This window comes from Sorex araneus, chromosome 2 (genome assembly GCF_027595985.1).
Source record: "Sorex araneus isolate mSorAra2 chromosome 2, mSorAra2.pri, whole genome shotgun sequence".
Lineage (NCBI taxonomy): Eukaryota > Metazoa > Chordata > Mammalia > Eulipotyphla > Soricidae > Sorex > Sorex araneus.
Genome location: NC_073303.1, coordinates 79,958,666 through 79,983,697, shown reverse-complemented (window position 1 = coordinate 79,983,697; position 25,032 = coordinate 79,958,666). Strand labels below are relative to the sequence as shown.

Sequence of the window (25,032 nt, the reverse complement as noted above, 5' to 3'; positions counted from 1 at the left end):
AAATAATCTTATCATTAAATTGTTAGTGATATGGTCATCTCCTAGTTGATTATGATTGTAAGTAGGTATGATCTTACATACCTACTTACATGATTGTATGATTATAAGTAGGTATGATCCTCAAATAATGAGAATATGTGAAGAGGAATTCTTTACTTGCAGGTTTGTCTTAAACATCAAAAGGATCCCATGTAAATGCACGCAGACATACTGTATATAAACAGCATGAAAGATTTAAGGAATTTTCCTACATAAATGAAGTTTAGGGCTAACATCTAATAGTGAATATAAATATTAAGTTGTCAATAGTAATCTGCAAGTTTTTATAAAATAGCATTCAATAATATCATTTCCAAGTGGATGATGCTTATGAAACACATGTATAAAAATATTGTTATTGTAATAATGGAAGAGACAGACCAAAATTTTCATTATTGATCACCTCCCTTAAATTTTTTTTCTCACTGAGCTAATAATTGTTTGCTATCATTCAACTAGAAACAAGTTTTTTGTAACTATTATTTTCTATCTGAACATAGCCAACCATTAATTTTTTTACCACAAAAAGCATATTCAAGACTTTCTTAGAAAATACCTGAACCACTATAATATTTTAGAAACCCAATCAAATTAGACAGTTATATAAAGTTGTATTATACAGACCTGTAAACAATCTAGAGAAGTGCTAACTATGCGGGGGCATTTGGACTGGCATGCCAGCTCAAAGGGCAAGAAGTACTTGTCTGCTTCGATAAAATTTGTCTTTGATTTCACTGGTGGAAGGGTGCCTGATCCAGCTCTTGTTTCTCCATGAGGAGGACTAAATGAAAAAGAGTCTGATTAGAATATTACATTATTATATTGATGATAAACTCACATAAACCCACAAATTTTCAGTCCAAAAAGGAATTTTGCTCAACAACTCTTTATCTTCCTTTACTTCAAGAGGAAACCAAAAATCTTTGAATTACTTACTACAAGTCAAAATTATTGGCCAAAACTATAAATATAAGACAGCATATTTGTGCCTAAAATTTCTTTTAAAGACCTTACAACATTTTCATTATAGAAATATTTTATTGCCACTATTCAATAAATTAACACAAGACTTTAAAAAAACAATAGTCTTTCTACTTGTCCTTAAATCAAAATTCTGAATTATCATTAATCTAAAAGAAAAAAATAAAAATAACACCATTCAGTCCAGGAAGGTAACTCAAAGGGCAGGAGTTCTTCCCTTATACATAAGAACACCAGTTGGATACCAAAAACTGGATGGTCCCCTGAGCCAGCTCTAAACACCATGCTGAGAATAACTCCCATGCACTGCCAGGTATGTCCAAAAACCCAAAACCCAATTCCTCTCTCACCTTCCCCCCACCCCATCCCACCACCTTCTCCCCTGGCAAAATAACACTGTTTTTTAAAAAAAAAAATCAGTAATTTCTTTAAAAATAAATCAATGTCTTTAAGCAAATGTTTGAATGTATACCTATTTTGTATCACACACTACCATTTTAAATATAATTCGTCTTTTTTATGAGTTATATTTAACTGAAATATATTTAACTGAAATATTTTTCCAAGTATTCTTACAATTATATTTCTTAAAAACTTATTAAAAATTAATTTTGTGTTAAAGGAAAGAAAATTCACAAACCTCTGTTTTTCTGTTTCAACTTTAATTTCCTCTGTGAAGAAAAAAAGAATCATACATCAGACAACTTGAAAACAGAATAATTACTAAGTAAATTAAAGTTTTATAAACCAATTTGTATCTTCTACAAGAAGACGCAAATTCAAGTGAAAGCCAGATACAAAAATAACTTTATAACACTCAGCTATAAATGTATACTAAAGATTTATACTCAATTACCTTATAAGCGGGCAAGCCACAAATTATTACAAAGCAATTCCTTTTCTCAAAAGTTTGTCAAGTAAGTATCCACAAGCATTAATATTAGCAGAGTATTAAGTTGTATTCAAGTCACAAAAAAAAAATCACAAAGCAGAGTGAAGGAAAAACAATCTCAAAGCACCATCTATATGACTAAGATAAAGTTATCAAGTAAGACTGTATATGTATTTATATCTAACCAACTTTTCTATTTATAGTAATATAGGACACACTAAGTTATACATGTCCAACTTAATGAGAAATTTTCCCTATTACTGTTTATACATAGGAGGGATGAAGTAAATTAGATAGATTACACCCGTAATATAGAAGCCTTAAATTTAACTGATAGACTATGAAATATGGCTTACTCATTAGACCTGTTTCCATGTTGGGGCTATAGCTCAATGTTAGACTACAAGACTCACATGAACCTCTCATACCTCACATTTAATCACTGGTATCCAGACCAAAAAAAAAAAACACCCCACTTGGTTAAGCATTTTTAAACTTTTCATATACTATCTTATAAACCTCATAAAAACTCCATGATATACATACTATCATGTATTATTTTAAGAACTGAAGCAAAGAAATAGAGTAACTTGCCCAAGGCTCCATGGCTTGTGTATGTGCTAACTCAGGTTTCTAAGTAATCTAACTCCTGATTCTGTCTTTTTAACCACTACCAGACAAATGAGCGATAGCACAGCGAGTAGGGTGTTTGCCTTGCACTTGGCCAACCCAAGTTCGATTCCTCCATTTCTCTCAGAGAGCCCGGCAAGCTACCAAGAGTATCCTGTCCACTAGGCAGAGCCTGGCAAGCTACCCGTGGCATGTTTGATATGCCAAAAACAGTAACAAGTCTCACAATGGAGACATTACTGGTGCTCGCTCAAGCAAATCGATGAACAATGGGAGGATAGTGCTACAGTGCTTGCTACCATACAAATATATCTATGCCTAAGTACAAATAAATATTTCTAAAAACAGTATCTATACACATACTCGAAAGAGATCCTTTTTAGTTTTTCTCACTTAAAAACAGTAACAGCCTTTGAGGAAAGTGTACTTTTTTTTATAAGAATTTTTATTTTTATTTTATTTTATTTTGCTTTTTAAGGTCACACCTGGCGATGCACAGGGGTCACTCCTGGCTCTGCACTCAGGAATTACTCCTGGTGGTGCTCAGGGTACCATACAGGATGCCGGGAATCGAACCTGGGTCGGCCGCGTGCAAGACAAAACCTGCTGTGCTATCACCCTAGCCCCGAAAGTCAACTTTTCTATTTTAATGAGTCAAGGGTGTAAAAAGTTTGCTTCAGACTGACCCTCAATATAATAACAACACAAAAAATGAACTCTCAATTGTTTTTGCTTTGTATGGACCACACCCAGCAGTGCTCAGAGGTTATTCCTGGTGCTGGACCCAGGAGTACTGACCCACTGGAAATGCTCAGGTGACCATGTGGCATTGTGGTATTGACAATCAAACTACAGTCTGTTGTATGCAAAGCAAAGCACAGCACTTTATCTACAGTACTATCTCTTGGCTCAAACTCTCAACTATTAAGGAAAAAACAGAAATAAACCAAACAAATTTTGTTTTGGTTTTGGTTTTTGGGCCACATCCAGTGATACTCAGGGATTACTACTAGCTCTGCACTCAGAAATACTTCTGCGGGTGCTTGGGGACCATACAAAATGGTCCCTGAGATCAAACCTGGGCTGACTGCATATAAGACAAAAAACAAATTTAGTATTCTACTAAAACAAACTAATCATGCTTACCAGGATGTGTATTAGAGCATCATAATTAAGAGGTACTTGACAAATACTTTATATATATTTAATTTTACATATAATAATATATAATACATACAAATGTTTTTATATATACAGGCATATAGTACATATTGATGCTTTTAAAATTATTTTTTATCCTGGGCACTATGGTTTACAATAATAATAGGGTTTTGTATATAAGCACCACACCCTTTGCCAGAATGTCTGCTTCCTTCCACTACTAACCCACTATCTCCTACCTGCATCCTGATGTCCAGCCACCAGCCCTCTCCTATTGCAAGGTTTCTACTGAAAACATGTTCTCAGTTTCTGTTGCATATGGGCATTTGTTATTCCCCTACTACGTTTATCTCTGTTCATGTGTTTTTTTTAATTTTTAATTAGAGAATCACTGTGATGTACAGTTACAAACTTACAAACTTACGTGTTTGCATTTGTCATACAATGATCCTTTACTCATCCCTCTACCAGTGCCCATTCACCTCCACCAATGATCCCAGTATCCCTCTTACCACCCCCACCCTGCCTCTGCAGTAGGGCATTCCCTTTTGTTCTCTCTCCTTTTGCGTGTTGTAGTTTGCAATAGAGGTATTGAGTGGCCTTAATATTCAGGCTATAGTCTACTTTCAGTTCGCATTTTCCAACCCGAATGGGTCAGTTCATGTGTTTAAAAAAAAAAGTCATAGTTGTACTTAGTGATAGCTAAATTAAGAACCACATAAACATGGGCGTGTGAGTACCATTTTTGAGTTAGTGTCATTGTGCTCTTTGCGTAGATAACCTAGATATGCTTAAACTCTACAACTAGATATCAATCCAAAAACTGTAAGACTACAGTCAGACAGACAGTGCAGCAGGTAGGACGTTTGCTGTAGGATAATGTTGGTTTGCCCTTCCTCCCTGGCCACTGGGAGCTTGTGTTTGTTGACTGCCCTCCAACCATCAATTACCTTTGTCTCCTGATCAGACTTTGACTTAGAAATATTATCTTTCTCTTCTCCTCAATGTCCTTTGCATGGTTAGCTACTTCAGAGCAGTTGCTTTTTGTATGGATACAGAAAGACAGTTAAAAAGATAAGCCTATGGCTTGGGAATTGATTAGCTCCAGATAATATTACCTCCTGGACATCTGCTCTCTAGACTTACGCCTCAGTTGCCCTTACTTCCTAGAGCCCCAAAAGCAGGGTCCTGATGAGACCGGATGGACCCAGAGCAAGTGGTGAGCTATGAGCTACCCTGGCATCGAAATGGCTCTGGCCAAGGTGCCCTAATGCATAACTATAAGTTAAGAGCTTGGTCATGGACAAATTCTGTCATGATCCAAAAAGTAGTAACTAGATTTGGATCCTGCTGGGGTTAAGAATAATTGATCTGACCTGAGCACTGGAATCTGAGTCTGTAGTGAGATATCCCCAGGAGAGTCACCCTACAAGCCTAAAAGTGTCTATTACTGTGTCCATACAGAATGGTAAACATTAGGAAGGAGAATTAAAGATGTTAATCAAGGGGCTGGAGCAATAGCACAGTGGAGAGAGTGTGCCTTGCACGCAGCCAACCTAGGTTCTATCCCCAGAATCCTATATGGTCACCAAGCACCACCAGGAGTAATTTCTGAGTGCAAAGACAGGAGTAACCCCTGAGCATTGTTGGGTATGACCCAAAAAAACAAAACGTTAATCAAGTTGCAGGTCTAAGGAGAGGAGAAACACATCTCACGGGCTGTTTTGCCCTTGTAGGCTGCAGGTGGTCAGGAAGACTGGAAGAAACATTTTGATTGCACTTCCCATGGGGAGGCATGGTTGGGGAGGTGTGGTGAAGGAAGAAAAACAGCGACTACAAGTAGGAGAAAGAAGGTTGCTGCAGAGGTAGAGGGTGGAAAGAGATAGACAAACTTACAGAGAGACAGCGACAGAAGAGGACAAGAGATTGTGAGAGACACCGATTTAGAAAGAAGGCTGACAGTAAGAGTGGCTGGGGAGATTGGAGAGGAGTCACGAAGAGTGTTGTAGAGCGAGTTAGAGAGGGTAGGAGAGAGCTGGGAGAGACGAGAGACTGAATAAATGGCAACTAATCGGCAAACAGCTTGGCCCTCGTTCTTCCTTCATCCGTCTAAGGCAACAGCCATCCCGGGTGGAGAAGCGGCTGGAGAGCAACGAACGCAGGCGGCAAAAGAGAGCCACCCAAAGAGCCCATGAACGTCTGTTAATGTGTAATCCCCACGTGAAAGGAGTCTTCACAGCCCGTGTGCGAGTGGGATTCACACAGTTTGCCTTGCATGTGACCAACCTGTGCTGGATCCCAGCATTTCATATGGTCGCCCTAGTCTATCAGGAGTAGTTCTTGCGCCCAAAGCCAAAAATAATTCCCTGAGCATGGAGGGTGTGGCCCCCAAACAAACCATCCCCATAAGACTAATTCAAAAAGATATATGCACAACTATATGCATTATAACACAGTTTACAATAGCCAAGATTTGGAAACAACCCAAGTATGCAAAGACAGGCGTGTTGAAAATGAAGATGTGGTATATATATTCCACAGTAGTATACTCAGTAGTATAGATACTATTCAGCAGTTAGAAATGAAACCTGGCCTGCTACACTGTGGATAGAATGTTAAAATAAATAAGTTGGAAGAAGAAAGATAAATAGCACAGATCTCACTGGTGTGGTATATAAAGAAACAAAGCAAGGCAACCATGCCCAATGAAAACAAGCCCTCAAACAAGATCTTAACACCATAACTGAGGCTACCAAGGGAGGAATCTGAAATCAAAGAGGGCCAAATGCACTGAGGTGGGTGGATATTGGTATTTGGCGGTAAGTGTGGTATGATAGCATTATATTCCTGAAATTTATGTAACCATCCCAGAGCCCATCACAACTAAGACAGGCCATCCTCAGCAAGCACTACAAATAAAATACGCAGAAACAAAAACTAAATAGTGTGACTACTAGCAAGCATGCTTGCAAGCTCCATAACTAAAAGAGTATGACCTCTCATGAACACCATGGCCGACTGTATGAGCACTGAAGAATGATTTGCAATCCCTGCTGAGCACCTCAACCAAGTGTAGAGTATCACAACCAACCACGGTATACCCACCAGTCACTGCAAATAGCATTAGTAAAGGAAAGAAAACCAATGTGCTTCCTATTGATTTAAATAGAAATCTTATTGTTTTGAACCAAACCAAACCAAAAATGTTGTTTTAACAGAAAATATTTTCATCAGTAATTTTGTTTCCAAAATATTTTTAAATACTTTGTATTTAAAATAAAAATACAAAGCAAAATCCTCACCAGACTTCAAAATCAAGTGTACCTAATGACACTTGTATTTAATCACTAAAGTATTAAACACAACTAAATCAAATTTAAGAAAAAAACTCGGGGCTGGAGCAATAGTACAGCGGGTAGGGCATTTGCCTTGCAAGCGGCAGACCCGGGTTTGATTCCCAGCATCCCATATGGTCCCCTGAGCACCACCAGGGGTAATTCCTGATTGCAAAGCCAGGAGCAACCCCTGTGCATCGCCAGGTGTGACCCAAAAAAAGAAAAAAAAAATGTTAAAAAAAAAAAAGAAAAAAACTCTAAGTAAAAACAAGTAAAAGTTTACAGAAACCACAAATTATGGAAATGATTTAAGAGATTAGCATTTGGATAGGAAAAACAGGCAACATTCTATCTCAGGCACCCACCATCAACAACTAGCAGTGACTATGGTGAAAAATCAGCAATTGTCCTAAGTGTTTACATCCCTGTAAGTGGAACAAGAAAGAGAGTATTGCAATACCTACTTAGTAACACTATTTAGAGGGTAATTGTCTTGCAAATGACTGACTTATGTTTGACACCTAGCACCAGCTATGGCTCCCCAGCACTGCTAGGAGTAATCCCTGAGCATAAAGCCAGAAGTCCTGACTAACTGCCTGGTTTGGAGAGTACTATTTTTTTTTGTCTGCAAAAGTAAAAATAAAAACCAACACCCTTATTAGTAGATATACAACTCATGAATTATGCTCAATGTAAAACAGGTATTATCGACAGCTCTGGAATAATGGAAGGAAAATGCCTGATGAATCAGAGCCCCTCATTCCATTTCAGGCTTGGCTGCCTAAGAGAACTGCAGTAGAGAGAAAAAAAATAATGGGTTGAGGGCCCCAAATGAGAAAACCTAGTCTGCCACTCTTTACTTTTCCTTTTTTTTTTTTTCCAATTGAATCACCATGAGACACAGATCTACAAAGTTGTTCATAACTGGGCTTCAGTCATACAATATTTCAACACGCATCCCTTCACCACTGCACAATTCCTACCACCAATGTTCCCAGTTTCCCTCCCACCAAGCTGACAATTTTTACGCTTTTTTTTTTTTTCTTTTTGGGTCACACCTGGCGATCCTGGCTCTGTACTCTGCACTGGCGGTGCTCAGGGGACCATATGGGATGCTGGGAATCAAACCCGGGTCTGCCACATGCAAGGCAAACGCCCTCCCCACTGTGCTATCACTCCAGCCCCCCAAGCTGACAATTTTTAAAAAATGAAAATGGCAACATCCAATTGTGTATATCTTAAGAATATCAGGAGCGATTAAAAAGGTGTGAAAGTGCTTTGTTTGGATCTAATTGGGTTTGTCTATGTTCACTGCAGCACTAAGCACAATAGTCAAAATCTGGAAACAACCTGAGTGCCCAAGAACAGACTGGATAAAGAAGCTATGGTACATCTACACAATAGAATACCATGCAGCCACCAGGAAAAATGAGCCTCAAATTGTTCATTCAGGGTTTTAACAAAGAAGTCAATATCATATACAAAAATTAAAATGGATATAAGGTCTGAAATGTTCAAATACATAGAGGAAAAAATAGGTGGTACACTTTGACATTACAGATGTTATGGGGACCTGACTACTTGACTAAAATAGTAAAAAATAAACAAATAGGAATAGACAAAGAAAATTTCATCAAAACAGAAGGCCATACCACTGAATGGGGCATTATTATATGGCTAACCCAGGTTAAATCCAAAATACACAAGAACTCAGAAATATTGGCAATAAAAAAAAATGCAGAAGATCTGAGCCAACACTTCTCTAAAGAAGATAAAGATGATCAACAACATCTTTATCACAAAAAATATGATCACAAAAAGGTTTCACAATCTTTTATCTAAGAGAATGCAAGTCAACATGACAGAGATATCACATCTGTGAGAATGTTTATTATCCGAAAGACAAAAAAGCTTATATTAAGAAAATGTGAAGGGAAGGAACCCTTCTTCCTAACTGGTGAGAATGTAAAGTGGTCAGCTATTATAAAAAGCAGTATCTATGTTTCTAAAAAATTTAAAATAGAAATTCCACATGATTCAGTTATCCTACATCTGAGAAATTATCTGAAAAAAGAAAAACACTAACTCAAAGAGGTTGATGCATTCCCGAGTTTACTGCAGCCTGGATTATAACAGCCAAGAACTAGAAATAAACTGTATCCAACATCTGATAAACAGTTAATTTTTCATTTATCATATACCATGAAATTTATCATATACCATTATGTTTATACCAGAAGTTTGTCATGGAGTAAAGCTGTAAATAAGGAAAAAGTCCTGCCATTTGCAATAATACAAGGTAGAGGAAGAAACCAAAGCAGCATGTGATTTTATTCATATGCTGCTAGAATATACAAATGTACTAAATAAAACTTTAGACTATAAGGTCAATTAGTGGTTACTAAAGAGAAGTGGGAAAAGGAACAGTAAACTGGAACACAGAAAATAACAGGTTGATTTTCAGTGACACACACCTGAAGCTTGTAAAATTTATTCTATAATATTATGTCACTAATAATAAACCAAATTTTTGAATGTTACTTTGATAAGTTCTTCTAAATTTTACATCTTAAAAACTAGCCCCACAAAAGCTCCAATTTAAAATTAAAATGAAGGGGAAATGAATAAGTTGTTAAGTACCTCTGGTACCAGAAAATGTTCAATAACTCAGCCTATATATGTTATGCTCATTTGTAGCCACAAATGTGAATGTATCATAAATCCAAGATCCAACAAATTACTTACTAAACAATCTTAAAAGTACCTATGCACAAACCAGTAAATTCATAAACATTTACGCATTTTAAAAATCTATAGACAATAAAACTATATATTTGATACAGCACTGAATGTTTTTTTCTTTTTGGGTCGGACTGGAGCGATAGCACAGTGGGTAGGGTGTTTGCTTTGCACGTGGCTGACCTGGGTTCGATTCCTCTGCCCCTCTCAGAGAGCCTGGCAAGCTACCGAGAGACCTACCCTAAAGGCACAGTCTGGGAAGCTACACATGGCATATTCGATACAATATGCCAAAAACAGTAACAAGTCTCACGATGGAGATGTTACTAGTGTCCGGTTGAGCAAATCAATGAACAACTGGAAGACAGTGCTACAGTGCTTTTTGGGTCACACTCGGTGGTGCTCAGGGGTTACTTCTGGCTCTGCACTCAGGAATCACTCCTGGCAGTGCTCGGGGGACCATATGGGATGCTGGGAATTGAACCCTGGTAGGCCATGTGCAAGGCAAATGCCCTACCCACTGTGCTATCGCTCCAGCCCCAGTAGTGAATATTTCTAAACACCAAATTTAGTCTATTTTTTCCCAACACACGTGTGATTAAATAAGACCTTGAAAATTAGTTTTCATATTAAGAATGTGAACCATCACAAACACATATAAGAACACTGAATTTGATTTATTAAACTGCATGTGAAAATTTATTCTTTCTCTCATACACACCTACAATTTTTTTTTAAATTTTATTAAATCACTGTGAGATAGTCACAAGCTTTCATGTTTGGGTTACAATCTCACAATGATCAAGCACCCATCCCTCCTCCAATGCACATTCCCTACCACCAATATCCTGGGTATACCCCCCCCTTTCCCACCCCCCCTGCCTCTATGGCAGACAATATTCCCCATACTCTCTCTCTACTTTTGGGCATTATGGCTTGCAACACAGACACTGAGAGGTCATCGTGCTTGACCCATTATCTACTTTCGGCATGCATCTCCTATCCCAACTGGTTCCTCCAGCCATCATTTTCTTAGTGATCCCTTCTCTATCCCATCTGCCTTCTCTCCTCTGCTCATGAAGCAGGCTTCCAGCTATCGGGCAATCCTCATGGCCTTTGTATCTACTTGGGTGTCAACCTCATGTGATGTCATTCTATACTTCACAAATGAGTGCAGTCCTCTTATGTCTGTCCCTCTCTTTCGACTCATTTCACTTAGCATGATACTCTCCGTGTCTATCCATTTATAAGCAAATTTCATGACTTCATCTCTCCTAATAGTTGCATAGTATTCCATTGTGTAGATGTACCAAAGTTTCTTTAACCAGTCATCTCTTTTAGGGCACTTGGGTTGTTTCCAGATTTTGGCTATTAACAGTGCTGCAATGAATATACAGGTACAGATGTCATTTCTACTGTGCTTTTTTGCATCCTCGGTATATATTCCCAGAAGTGGTATTGCAGGGTAATATGGAAGCTCAATTTCTAGTTTTTGAAGGAATGTCTATATTGTTTTCCAGAAAGGCTGGACCAGTCGACATTCCCACCAATGGTGAAGGAGCGTCCCTTTTTCCCCACATCCACGCCAGCACTGGTTGCTTTTGTTCTTTTAAATGTGTGTGTGCCAGTCTCTGTAGACACACCTACAATTTTAATGTTCAGAACAAGCAAACTCTTTGTTGTGACTGAATACGTTGTAAGCAAACTCTTTGTTGTAACTGAATACCTTGCAAGCAAATTCTTTGTTGTGACTGAATACCTTGTGCTCAGGGTTTACTCCATTGTCTGTGCTCAGGAATCACCCCAGGTATTCTGGTGTTGCTGGGGTGGGATGAAGGGAGATATGTGCGCCTGGGGACTGAACCGGATGAGTCATATGCAATGCACACACCTAAACCCCTTGGCTATCTCTCCAATCCTCATTTTAACAGATTCTAAAAAATATTTTTTACACACCCTAACTGAACAAATTTGCATACTGTTCCATTGTGACACAAACTTCAAAAGCAGAAGGTAGTATCAGTTATAATATTAAAAAGGCTTCATAATATACCTTTTAACAGGCTTTTAGGCTTTCAATATACCTCTCTTTATAAGAATGAATTCACTGTAGGAAGCAGATTGGTTATTTCCCTTTGAGTTTTGATCCGCGTTCTTGAAATCTCCATGCTCTCAATTAAGCATCATTTTCCCTATGAAATAACATAAAAACTATGATTTTTTTCATTCCTTTTAATTTTTATTGAATTATATGAAATACTTACAAAGTTGTTCATGATTGAGTTTTAATCATACAATGTTCCATAGACATCCTTTCACCATGTTCGTTTCCCACCACCAATGTCCCCAGTTTCCCTCTGCCCACCCCCACTCCCAGCCTGCCTCTACGGCAAAAAACTCTCCTCTCTCCCCTTCTCCCCCCTCCTTTTCTCCTTTCTCTCTCCTCTTTCGCTCTCTTCCTTTTAGCACTGTGGTTTGCAATATCGTTGCCCAAAGGGCATCACTCATATCCTTTTACCTCCTTTCAGCACTCAGTTCTTGTCCAGAATGATTATTCCCAACTATTATTGTCACAGTGATTCTTTCTCTGTCCTAATTGCACTCCCCACTCCGCCAAACCTCCTCCTGGTCCTCATTTTTTATTATCTTTGGGTATTATTCTCATATTGTTTTATTTATATCTTGCAAATGATTGTGACCATTGTATGTCTCCGTTTCCCTCTGACTCATTTCACTTGGCATAATATTCTCCAGGTCCATCCATGTATAAGAAAATTTCATTACTTCATTTTAGTTAACAGCTGTGCAGTATTCCATTGTGTAGATTTAACATAGTTTCTTTTATCCAGTTATCTGTTCTCAGCACTTGGGTTATTTCCAGATTCTGGCTCTTGTGAATAAAGTTGCAATGAACAGTGGAATTCAGATGACTTTTCTGCATTGTGTTTGTGGGCCCTAGGGTATATTCCCAGGATCTACCCAATTTCTAGTTTTTTGAGGTATGTCCCATCATTTTCCAGAAAGGCTAAATTGGTCAGCACTCCCACCAGCAATGAATGAAAGTCCCTTTCTCTCCACAGATATCTCACTGTTGTTTTGATTTTCATCTTCCTGATGATTAGTAATGCAAAATATTTTTTCATTTGCCTTTTGTCCATTTAGATTTCTTCTTTGATGAAGTTTCTGTCATTTCTTTTCCCCATTTTTTGATTTTTGAGTATTCTTTTCTTCTGAAGTTCTACCAGTGCCTTGTCTTAACATTTCTTGGATACTAATATATCAGATGAATGTTCAGTAACTTTTCCCCTTCTATGAACTGTCTTTAAATCAAAGTCACTGTTACCTATGATGTGCAGAAGTGTTTAAGTTTAATGTAGTCCCATTTGTTTATCTTTGCTTGGTCAGTGGTGTTTTATCCTTGAAGATGCCTTTAGCTTCTACGTCATGGAAAGTTCTGCCTACATTTTCCTCTATGTACCTTATGGATTCAGGTCTGATATCAAAGTCTTTAATCTATTTTGATTTGACTTTTGTACATGGCATTAAAAGAGGTCTGAGTTTTTCACATGTAACTGACCCATTTTCCCAGTAACACTTGTTGAAGAGATTTTCCGTCCTCCACTTCATATTTTTCATTCCTTTATCAAAGATTAACTGATCATATTCCTGAGGGCCCGTCTCGGGATACTCCAATCTATTTCATTAATCTAAGGGTGTGTCTTTATTAAAATACATGCTGTTTCAATTACTACCACTTTAACTAAGGATACTTAATAGAGTATTCCTGATATCCATAACACCTCCCCTCCTTACATACATCCAGGATAAATCATATTCTTACACACTTTACAGCATAATGCATTTCTCCTTAGCAGCACTCTTGATGGGCTACTTCAAGAATAGCAAGTATTTGTTCCATGTTTGCATTTCCCTAATCAACTATATTCACTAAAGTGCCTCTGATTTTTATCACAAGTTGCACATAATACCTAACATAAACTGAGTAGTAATCAAGTAAGGTAGCACTGCATATGCCTTGAAAAAGTTTGGTAATCCTATACCAAGATTGAAATAGATGCTCACTGTTTTGACAGTCTATATATGAGAAAATGACATACCCAAGTGGTACATCTAAGGTCACACACTGATGGAGTATGGCTACTGTCTACCCTGTCTCCACCTACCCCCTCCTCTGCTCCAGAAGGGAGGCCAAGCCAATGAGACACCCACAGAGATATAAGTAGTATGTGCTCCACCTTGCCCATGTAGCACAACTGCTCACCAGGGGCCTCCACTCTAACCCGTTCTGATTCCAGTTGGAAGCCAAACAAATGGAGGTGATGCGTCTGGAGACACAACAACCTGTATACCATTCCACTAACACAGGTAGATCATATGGGACTGCCCCTGTCGCCCCCACACCTAGCACAAGTGTGTTCACATGTGACTAGAGAGGAAGAGCAGTCAGGTCACCGCCCCTGCACAGGACAAAGAAACAATCAGCCAAATGCCTACTGCACCTTCGCCAGGAATACTGAGAAAACAGGAATTCACCTCTATTAATGGATCATGACAAAAACTATGGACGAACCCTAAGCATAAAAGCTATCTTATATCACTGAAAGGGAACTCAAAGTGATACTGTTTAGGCTGGTCAACAGCAGAGAGATCCAACAAGGAAAAGAAAAAGTATGAGAAAATTTTGATTACCAAACAGAGGAGCGTGGCAAGAGAACTAAAACACGCTTTATAGGAAATAAACAGTAGAATGACAGAAGCAGAGGAACTTATTCGTGTGCTCAACAAGAAGTCATACAACCACACACACACACACAAATGAACAAAAGAGGAGCTGGAGCGATAGCACAGCGGGTAGGGCATTTGCCTTGCACACAGCTGACCCGGGTTCGAGTCCCAGCATCCCATACGGTCCCCTGAGCACCGCCAGGGGTAATTCCTGAGTGCATGTGCCAGGAGTGATCCCTGTGCATCACCGGGTATGACCCAAAAAGGGAAAAAAAAAAGAATAAAAGAAAGGAAAAAAATTGAGTTCATTTATTTGAGGACCAAAGCTGGTGGTGCTCAAGGCTTACTCCTGGCTCTGCACTCAGGGATCACTCCTGGCAGGTTTTGTGGACCATGGTGAGCTGCGGATAGAACCCAGTTTGGCCAATTGCAAGGAAATGCCCTACCCTCTATACTTTCAATTCAGTCACAGAAGGGGGAAAAAATTTTTTTTAATGAAGGAAAATGAGGGACCTATGGGGACAATCTGAAGAGAAAGAACATAAGAATTATAGGCACCCCAGAAGGAGAGGATATAGGTATTGGGGAATAAGTTTTGGGTGTAGAACAGAGAGACCAATAAACAGGACAGTGTCCAGATACTAACGTGTAGGAATACAGTCAATTGATATAGCTGGCTAGATATGTTTGGGGGCCATGCCCAGTGGTAATCAGGCTTACTCTTGGCTCTGAGCTCAGGACACAGGAGACCATATAAGGTGCCAGGGATTGAACTCAGGTCAGCCACATGCATGGGAAGCATCCTGCCTGCTGTACTATCTCTCCAGCCCCTCAATTTTATTTTAAAAAATTTAAATCTTTTATTAGTGTATCACCATGAGGTACAGTAACAAACTTACAAACTTACGTGTTTGTATTTCAGCCATACAATGATCCTTTACCCATCCCTCCACCAGTGCCCATTCTCATCCATCAATGTTCCCAGTATCACTCTCACCATCCCCACCCCATCCCCCACCACCCCACTCCACCTCTGCGACAGGGCATTTCCTTTTGTTCTCTCTCCTTTTGGGTGTTGTGGTTTGCAATAGAGGTAGTGAGTGGCCTTCATGTTTGGTCTACAGTCTACTTTTGGCACACATCTTTCAACCCGAACGGGTCCTCCAACATCCTTTACTTGGTGTTCCCATCTTTATCTGAGCTGCCTTTCCCCCCAGCGTGTGAGGCCATTTCCAAGCTGTGGGGCAGACCTCCTGGTCCTTATCTTTACTACTCTTGGGTGTAAGTCTCCCATTCTGTTACTTTATATTCCACAAATGTGTGCAATCTATGTCTATCCCTCTCTTTCTTTCTCATTTCACTTAACATTCCATGTTGATCCACTTATATGCAAATTTCATGATTTCATCTTTCTTAACAGCTGCATAGTATTCCATTGTGTACATGTACCAAAGTTTCTTTAACAGTCATCTGTTCTTTGGTACTCAGGATTTTTCCAGATTTTGGCTATTATAAACAGTGCTGCAATGAACATATAAGTGCAGACATCATTTCTATTATACTTTTTTGCTTCTCTGGGATGTATCCCTAGGAGTGGTATTGCTGGGTCAAATGGGAGCTCAATTTCTAATTTTTTGAGAATCATTCATACTGTCTTTCAAAAGGGCTGAACCAGTCAGCATTCCCATTAGCAGTAAAGGAGAGTCCCTTTCTCCCCACATTTGCACCAACACCGGTTGCTTTTGTTCTTTTGGATGTGTGTCAGTCTCTGTGGTGTAAGATAATATATCATTGTTGTTTTGATCTGCATCTCCCTGATGATTAGTGATGTAGAGCATTTCCTCATGCGCCTTTTGGCCATATGGATTTCTTCTTTGAGAAAGTTTCTGTTCATTTCATCGCCTCATTTTCTGATGGGGTTGGATGTTTTCTTCTTGTAGAGTTCAACCAGTGCCTTGTATATCCTTGATATCAACCCCTTATCCGATGGGTATTGGGTGAATATCCTTTCCCATTCTGTAAACTGTCTTTGTATATTGGTCACTGTTTCTTTTGCGGTACAGAAGCTTCTTAGTTTAAGATAGCCCCATTTGTTTATCTGTTTCCACTTGCTTGGTCAGTGGCGTGTCATCTTTGAAGATACCTTTAACTTCAATGTTGTGGAGGGTTTTGCCAACCTTGTCTTCAATGTACCTGACAGATTTTGGTCTGATGTTGAGGTCTTTAATCTCAATGTACCTGATAGATTTTGGTCTGATGTTGAGGTCTTTAATCCATTTTGATCTAACTTTTGTACATGGTATTAGGTAGAGATCTGAGCTCATTGTTTTGCATGTAGCTATCCAGTTTTGCCAGCACCATTTGTTAGAGGTTTTTCTTGCTCCACTTCACATTTCTTGCTCCCTTATCAAAGATTAGATAATCATATATTTGAAGGTGTGTGTCAGGGAATTCACAGTGATGCTCAGCAGTTGGTGCTTTGGTCCTGACAGTCAAGTGCTATGAGGGACAGGGGGCAAAAGGGAGAATATGGAGTATGAGGAGATAAAACCCAGGTCCTTGCCTAAGCTCTACTGCTTGAACTATCCACATAGCCTTAGTCAACTGAGTTTTGACCAACGTGCAAAAGCAATTTTATGGAAGAAGAATAGTTTTTTCAACAAACTGTGTTGAGAAACAATTCACAATCAAAGCAGGTTAATATATTGGTCTTAATCAAGATTAAAATCTTTTCTTCTGTGACCCAGAGTTAAAATGAAAAAGTTATACAAACAGGCTTTTATAGAATATGCATGTTTTAAACTTGAAACTCAACAGTAAGAAAACAACCAAGAAATAAGCAAAAGTTTTAAGACTCTCAAGTAGGAATATGTGTATAGATACATACATTTATTATCTTTCCATGTTATATGAGAGATGTATACATATGATTTGAGCTATCTATATACCTATATACATATAGACATATATCAAATACACAGAAAGATGCTCAACAGTATTAGCCACTAAGAAAATAAAAATGAAAAGCACAGTAAGATACACTATACTACAACACACCTATTGTTTTCAAAACAGTTAATACACTCTCAAACTAGGAAAACTATGTGGAACAATAGGTGGGAATGTAAACAGAAGTAACTTCAGCAAACTGTTTCAAAGTTTCTTAGAAAAGTAAACACATACTTACCAAATATACCTATTCCACATAAATGAAAATCATGTTCAAATAATAATATTTTTTTAAAGTTTACTGTAATCATACTACTCAAAACTAGAAACTGAAATGTTCTTCCATGAGTATATTTTTAAAATAACTATAGTACTCATTAAATGGAATATTATTCAGGAACAAAAAGGGAAAAACTAAGGGCTGGGTGGCATATTACATGCTTCCCTCACATGTATGTGTCATGTCCTGTGATCAATTCTGAGTACTGCCAAAAAAAGTTTTTTCAAAAGAAATAAGATTATATATAACAACTTTTCAGGTCACGATGAAAGCCAGTCTGAAAAGCTAATTTACTATATGATTTGATGTTTATGACATTCTCAAAAAGAGAAAACTATGTAGACACGGAATAGGACCAGAGATTAGTAATAGGGAGAAGAGTATACAGGGTATTAAAAGATCATGTGACAGATTTCTGTGATTGAGGTCACACATATGTTCCTGTGTTAAAATTCATAAAATGATGTAACAAAAAGTCCATTTTACCATATGTCAATGTAAAATATGATGTTAAAAAGCAAAAGATGCTTAGGTCCACATCCTTACTTAGCAAATTTAAATATCTTATAATTGATTTTGGGGGAGAGTGGGATGGTTGGAGGCTATACCCAGTGATGCTCAGAAGTCACTTCCTACAATGCTCAGGGGACCATGTGGAGTCAGGGTTTTACTGAGGTTTGCTACATGCAGGCAAGCTCCTTAACCAGTGCAGTATCTCTCCAGGTCCTGATTACATTATTTTAATGTTCCATAAAAAGTTACAAACTCCTTGAATTTGCTTTGTCTCTTCTGCTTTTTGAGATCATGCACTCATCTTCACTTCTGTGGCCTCAAATATTAGCAACAGAGAGACCTCTGAATAAGTCTGAAGCTCTTCAGATTGACTGACACACAAGACACTCTAAAATTCCTTTGATTCCATAATGAAGTACACTCTAAATATACTAAAGTGATCTGCCATTTCACACATCTAGGCTTTGACTGGAACTATGTCCTCTGATTGGAATTCCACTGTCACCTCCCAATTTGCCTGGCAAGGCTTTCAAGGCTGTTTCAGTGACATGTTCCAGTTACTGACAAATTGAAAATCTCTCAATTGTTCTCTATGTTCACTATTCCCAAAAAACCAGTCTATTATGCCCTACCATTCCTGCTTAAAGACACTTAAAGATACTTAAAATACCAATCTCGGGCCAGAAAAACAGTTCAAAGGGCTGAAGTATAAGCTTTGCATTTGGAAGGCTTGGGCTCAATCCCCACCACATAGATGCCCAAGCACTGACGGGTATTGCCCCATCCTCTCCAAATTCCAATCTGCTGAGTAAATTTCTCTTATTTTGTTTATTCAGCCCTTCATGCATTAGTGAATGGTGGTTTTTTCTCCTCAGAATGTTTCTACCCACCTTTTTGTGGCTAACAAATACCATTTTTTAGAATAGTTATCATCTCCAAGAAGTCTTCCCCTAAATGCCCAGGCTGAAAAATTATATTTGTCTTTCTTCTCAAAGCCCTATCTGGTTATCACTACAACACTTAGTTTATTATACTGAAATTATTTTATGTATTCATGTCCTTCAATTTGTTCCTTAATATAAGCAAAGGCCATCCTTTACATTTCTCAGGCTTAGCATTAAATTGGGAACAACAAGGTATTTTAAAAATGTTCCCTGGGGCCAGAAAGATAGTACAGCAAGCAAGGTACACTTGCCATGCACTTGGCCAATCCAGGTTTGATCCCCAGCATCCCATACGGTCCCCTGAGCACCACCAAGAGGGATCCCTAAGCACAGAGCCAGGAGTAAGCCCTGAGCACAGCCAAGGATGGTCCATAAACCAAACAAACCAAAAAATGTTTCCTGAAGTTACTCCACTGGGCAATATAAAATACATCTCCTTTTCACTCAAAAGTATGTGTGCAGCCAACTCAGAGAAGGGAACACCAAGTAAAATGTGGTTGGAGGTCATGTGGGGGAAAGATGATGTGGGCCGAATATAGACTAGAGACTGAACACAATGGCCACTCAACACCTTTATTGCAAACCACAACACCTAATCAGAGAGAGAGAACAAAAGGGCAGTGTGGGGTGGGGGGAGACGGGACTGGGGAGGGGGGAGGGATGTTGGGTTTACTGGTGGTGGAGAATGGGCACTGGTTAAGGGATGGGTTATCGAACTTTGTAAGGGAGAAACATGAGCACAAAAATGTATAAATCTGTAACTGTACCCTCACGTTGACTCACTAATTAAAAATAAACTATTAATTAAAAAAATTTTTTAAAAAGTATGTGTGCAGCTAATTTACATGTTAATAATACCTAAACAAACTTCTACCTAAAGGTCAGCTTTTTTTCTATTAAGTTTGTATCATGTTATAAACAACTGTCAACTAAGCATCTTTTCTTAGATGTCCACACGCACCTTAAAATCAATTTAATAACAAATGAATCAATTTTCTCTCTCAACCTCATCATCTCAAATATGCTTCTTTTCTTTTCTTTTTTTTTTTTTTTTTTTGCTTTTTGGGTCACACCCGGCGATGCACAGGGGTTGCTCCTGGCTCTGCACTCAGGAATTACCCCTGGCGGTGCTCAGGGGACCATATGGGATGCTGGGAATCGAACCCGGGGGGGGGGGGGGGGGCGGCCGCGTGCAAGGCAAACGCCCTACCCGCTGTGCTATTGCTCCAGCCCCAAATGTGCTTATTTTCTTATACTGACATTTCTGTTGAGTGAATCTATCAGCAGTTCAAAGTCACTCCATTAGAAACCCCAAAATCATTCTAAATATTTTCTTTTCCTTCATCTCTCTCACCCACATATAAAGTCCTGCTGATTTACTGTGATTCTAAGTTATTCTACTGTACTTCAAGTTTAAGATTTGCTTTTTCAAATCTGGACTATAAAAACTGTTTATTACTAAATCAGTTTTACTGCCTATAGTTCTGAAGCTCATGCACTATTTTTTCACAATATCAAGCAAGTAATCTTTCCTGAAAAAACATCATCATTGTATTCCTACTCCCCACCCTACTGTTTATAAAAGTTTAAACTCACTGTGGCCTATAAGCTCTTCAGTGATCTTGTCTTACTATCTCCCCCAAATTCATTTCTTTCTTTATCCACTCTATCAAATTATACTCTACAGTCATACTGTACTTCCTAAAGTTCCCTAACTGAGCCCTTGCTATCACATACTCTATGCTCAAGCAATTCATTCAGCCTGTTATATTTTCCTACAGCTTAATCATCTGATGGTTTTTGAAGGCTGAGGTATAAGGGGATTTCTCTATTTAAAAAAAAACATGTGCCAATTCAATCACTACCCAATTACTACTAGAAAGAGCCAATCAATTCTTCCTTTTGGTTTTCATCTATTTCATATATTTCTACCAAAGCATCCATTTATCAAGCTAACCTGGGTCCCCTGAGCACCGCCAGGAGTCATTCCTGAATGCAGAGCCAGGTGTACCCCCTGAGCACCGCCGGGTGTGACCCAAAAAAGCAAAAAAAAAAAAAAAAACCCCAAACATCAGCAAATTATAACTAATGTACTTAAATTTAATAAATTTAATTTAAAAGTTAAAACTAATGCTTTAAATGCTATGTATTGTTTCTACATGCAAACCAAGCAGCTATGTTCAATACTTTCAACCTCACCATTCCACTATCTTTCTTAAGCACAACTTCATGTCAAATTTATGACTGGAAGGTACTTTCACACTAAACCCAGTTTTATCACAGGCTACAAAATGCCACATCTCAAAATTGACCCATTTGCTCCCATTATTCAGTCAAATCTATCATTCTTTGCTTAGGACAAAATTCACTGGAAAAAAGTAGTCTCCAGGACACTAAGGACAGCACCAACATCTGAACAATTTGTTTAATATTCTCAAAGATTATCTGCATTTTAAAGTAGTTATAAAAGCAAATAAGCACTGAACTAGTATGAAAAGATCTTTTTTTTAAATAAGCGCCACCTGCCATGCTGCTGTGGTGTGGGGTGCAGCACTGTGGCTACCTCTCCCACCTGTTCTCTCTGGGAAGGTCTGGGTCTGACCATCCGTACTTGGCCAGTTGTTCAGGGAGCAACAGGGCTATACCTACAGTAGAGAGATCTAACTAAGAACCTCATTTATGCTATGCACCTGCTTTTACTGCCTGACCTGTGCTTTTACTCCCTGGACCCTGAGAAAATGTTTGAAGAGTAATTTCCCAAAGAACAATGAAGAGAAGAAGAACGAAGTTCATCTACATAAGACTAACCAAGATGTAATCAAGTTATAATAGAATGAGAACAAACTGTAGCTCACTAATTTCAGACAAGTATTCATTAATGTGAAAATAAGAATAATAACATCTACAATTTACAGTATTAATCTGGCTCAAATATTATACAAGAATTTTTATTGCTGCTATTTTGGGGTCACACCTAGCTGTGCTCAGGGCTTACTCCTGGTTCTGCGCTCAGGGATCACTCCTGGAGGGCCCACGCTGGGTGCCAGGGTAGAACCCTGGCCTGCTACATGTACTACCTCTTCTGCCTCTACACTAAAATATTCCTGATTAAGTGTCAATTTCTATAAACTGAAAAGTTATACCAAACTGTACAAAGGCTGTAGCTCCAAGAATTTGGGAAATTACAATAGAATACCAGAGACATATTATAAACATTTCCTCATCCAAGGTCTGACTGAAACCAGTTATTCTCTCAACATCAAGGTATCAAAATAAGAACTTATGATAGTATGTCTAAACAGCAAAACACCACATTTCCTATTTTCATAAGCAAATGGGTAATGAAGCAAGGCCAGAATATAAAACATTTCTAATTTATAATTATTACCATATTTTACCACATCATTATTATCGGTGCATCACTAAATAATCATAGCATACTGTTTTAAAGTAATAGTATCATTTTTTAAAATTCATATTATTTCTTGCATCCTGCTTAGATTTTTGAGGAAAAAAATTTCAATGCATAAAACTGCAGTGAAAAGCAATATGTATACCTTACACAATACAAAAAAACCCGCATTTAGTCCCTAAATACACAGCTAAGTTGACTTTCAAGTAAAAGAAAAAATACATAATGTATTCAATTTATTGACTGAATTCCTAAGAAGTAGTTGACTTGATATTTATATTAAATTTATTAAATAACTTCAATTGCTGATGTCAGCAAACTTCTTTCTTGGCTTTTTGTTTTCTATTTTAGGAAGTACACTACTTATCTTTGCTTTTGTTTTCTCCCCCTATTTCTCTCTGGGGTGGAGGGATATGACTCAGTGGTAAAGACCATGCTTTGCATATGAGAAGGTCTGGGTTTCATTCTCAGCACACACATAAGACAAGTTTTAAAAGGGGTCAAAGAGATAGTACAGTAAGTAGGGCAAGTGCTTACGCAAGACCAACCTGGGTTCAATCCTGGGTTCAAACCCACGAGCCTGCCAGGAGTGATCCCTGAGTGCAGTACAGAAGTAAGCCCAGAGCACAGCCAGGTATGGCCCAAAACAGAACGCCCCCCCCCCCCAAAAAAAAAAAGTTTTTAAAAAAGTGATTCTTTTCCCTATCTCATTCTACATTTAAATAGCATAGTTTTGGAGCAAGAAAGTAGATAAATTCTGTATTAGGTAAAGCTCTTAAAGCATATAGATAGTTCAATGACACACTTTGAATACTCTTGCATTTTACTATAATCCTACCAAAATGATTTCTCTCAAAATGATTATAATCTTCAGCATTTTACTGTACACCTAAATTAATTTCATCTAAGAAAATTACTATTATAGAATAGTTTTTCCATTCACTTAGTTTCACATATCAATATATTACAAGCACATCACTACTCAGTATTTTGAAGTCCATAGTCCATTTTACAGATATACCATTATTTATTTAACCAATTCCATTATTCCAATACTACTGATGACTGGAGTTATTTTTAACTTTCAGCAATTATAAAGAAGACAAGACCAATAAACTTATTTATGTAAGATATATATATCTTACAATACATCTTTGTCTATTTTCTAACAAATTTCTAGGAGCACAATTTTAAATAAAGGAAAAGTCAGAGACAGATAGTTGTATGATAGAGAAAAGAGGAAAAATGGAAACAAAGGAAAAAGAAGACAAAGAGAGGTAGGACAGAAGACTTTTTGAAAGGCATACAACAGTATACTCAATTTATAAGAAGCTTTGCTGTTCTCTCCCAGAAAATACCTATTACAGGGGCTGAAGTGATAGTATAGTGGGTAAGGCATTTGCCTTGCACATGGCTGACTCAGGTTAAATTTCTGGCATCCCGAAAGCACCGCCAGGAGTAATTCATGAGTGCAGAGCCAGGAGTAACCCCTGAACATCACAGGGTCTGACCCCAAAAGCAAAAATAAAAAAGAGAAAAGAAAGGAAAAGAAAAGAAAAAGAAAATACCTATTACTTGCCTCGCAATCTTATAGCTATTACACATTCATATTTGTAATAGTTTCTTTCCATTTTTATATTCTGTTCATTGCAAACAATGTTGTTTACAGGAATGGTCACATTATACTAAAAGACACTCAGATCACAACTACACCAAACATGAGCTCTAAAACTTCATTTGCGAAATGAAGTTAATAGCATACAGGGTTGTTTTGAAGACAGACTGAGAGCAAATCAATAAAGTATTTATTTAATTGGCACAGAAGCTTTTCTTTTCCATCTTCACTTTAGGAGTTAACTAGTTCGATTTTAAAAGAATACATATGTTTGTGTGCAAAAAATGAGGAAAAAAAACAGTAGTTAGTTGGTATTTCAATGAGACAGCACTAGTCATACCAACCAGGATGGCTAAAATTCAAAAAGATAGTAACAAATATCGGCTGGTAATGATCACAGGGGCCCAAAGAGAGCTCAGAGGGCTGAGCCCATACATGCGCTGCATACATGAGGCCCAGCTTAGATCCACTCAGCATTACCTAGTTCCCTAAGCAATGAGCTAGAGGTGTAGCCCCGAAATGATTGGCCATGGCCCTAGTCCATATTGCACCACAACCCCAAGACCCCCTTTTCCCCTGCCACCAAATATGTGGGAGAAACATATCTTGCTGCTGGGAATATAAAATGGTAAAAACATTTAGGAAAATTTAGCCATTTCTGATCTGAAACTGCTGGTGAAACAAATTATATGGCTCAACAATTCCATTCTTATTCATTTACCCAAAAGAAATAAAATTTTGATTTCTGTGGAAATTTCTGTGGAAAGGACAAAATGAGATGTTACTGAGCCCGCCC

The 25,032-nt window shown here is 38.1% G+C and overlaps 1 protein-coding gene across 1 annotated transcript in view; it reads right to left on the bottom strand.

The window, feature by feature from the left end:
- The window catches only part of ARFGEF1 (ADP ribosylation factor guanine nucleotide exchange factor 1), a 123,886-nt gene that overhangs the window by 89,915 nt on the left and 8,939 nt on the right, over positions 1-25,032 (bottom strand). The window contains exons 2-3 of the mRNA XM_055127761.1: positions 1,661-1,691; positions 664-820 (exon numbers count right to left, since the gene is read on the bottom strand). Coding sequence (XP_054983736.1) covers positions 664-820; positions 1,661-1,691 — 188 coding nt within the window. The remainder of the gene's footprint in view (positions 1-663; positions 821-1,660; positions 1,692-25,032) is intronic.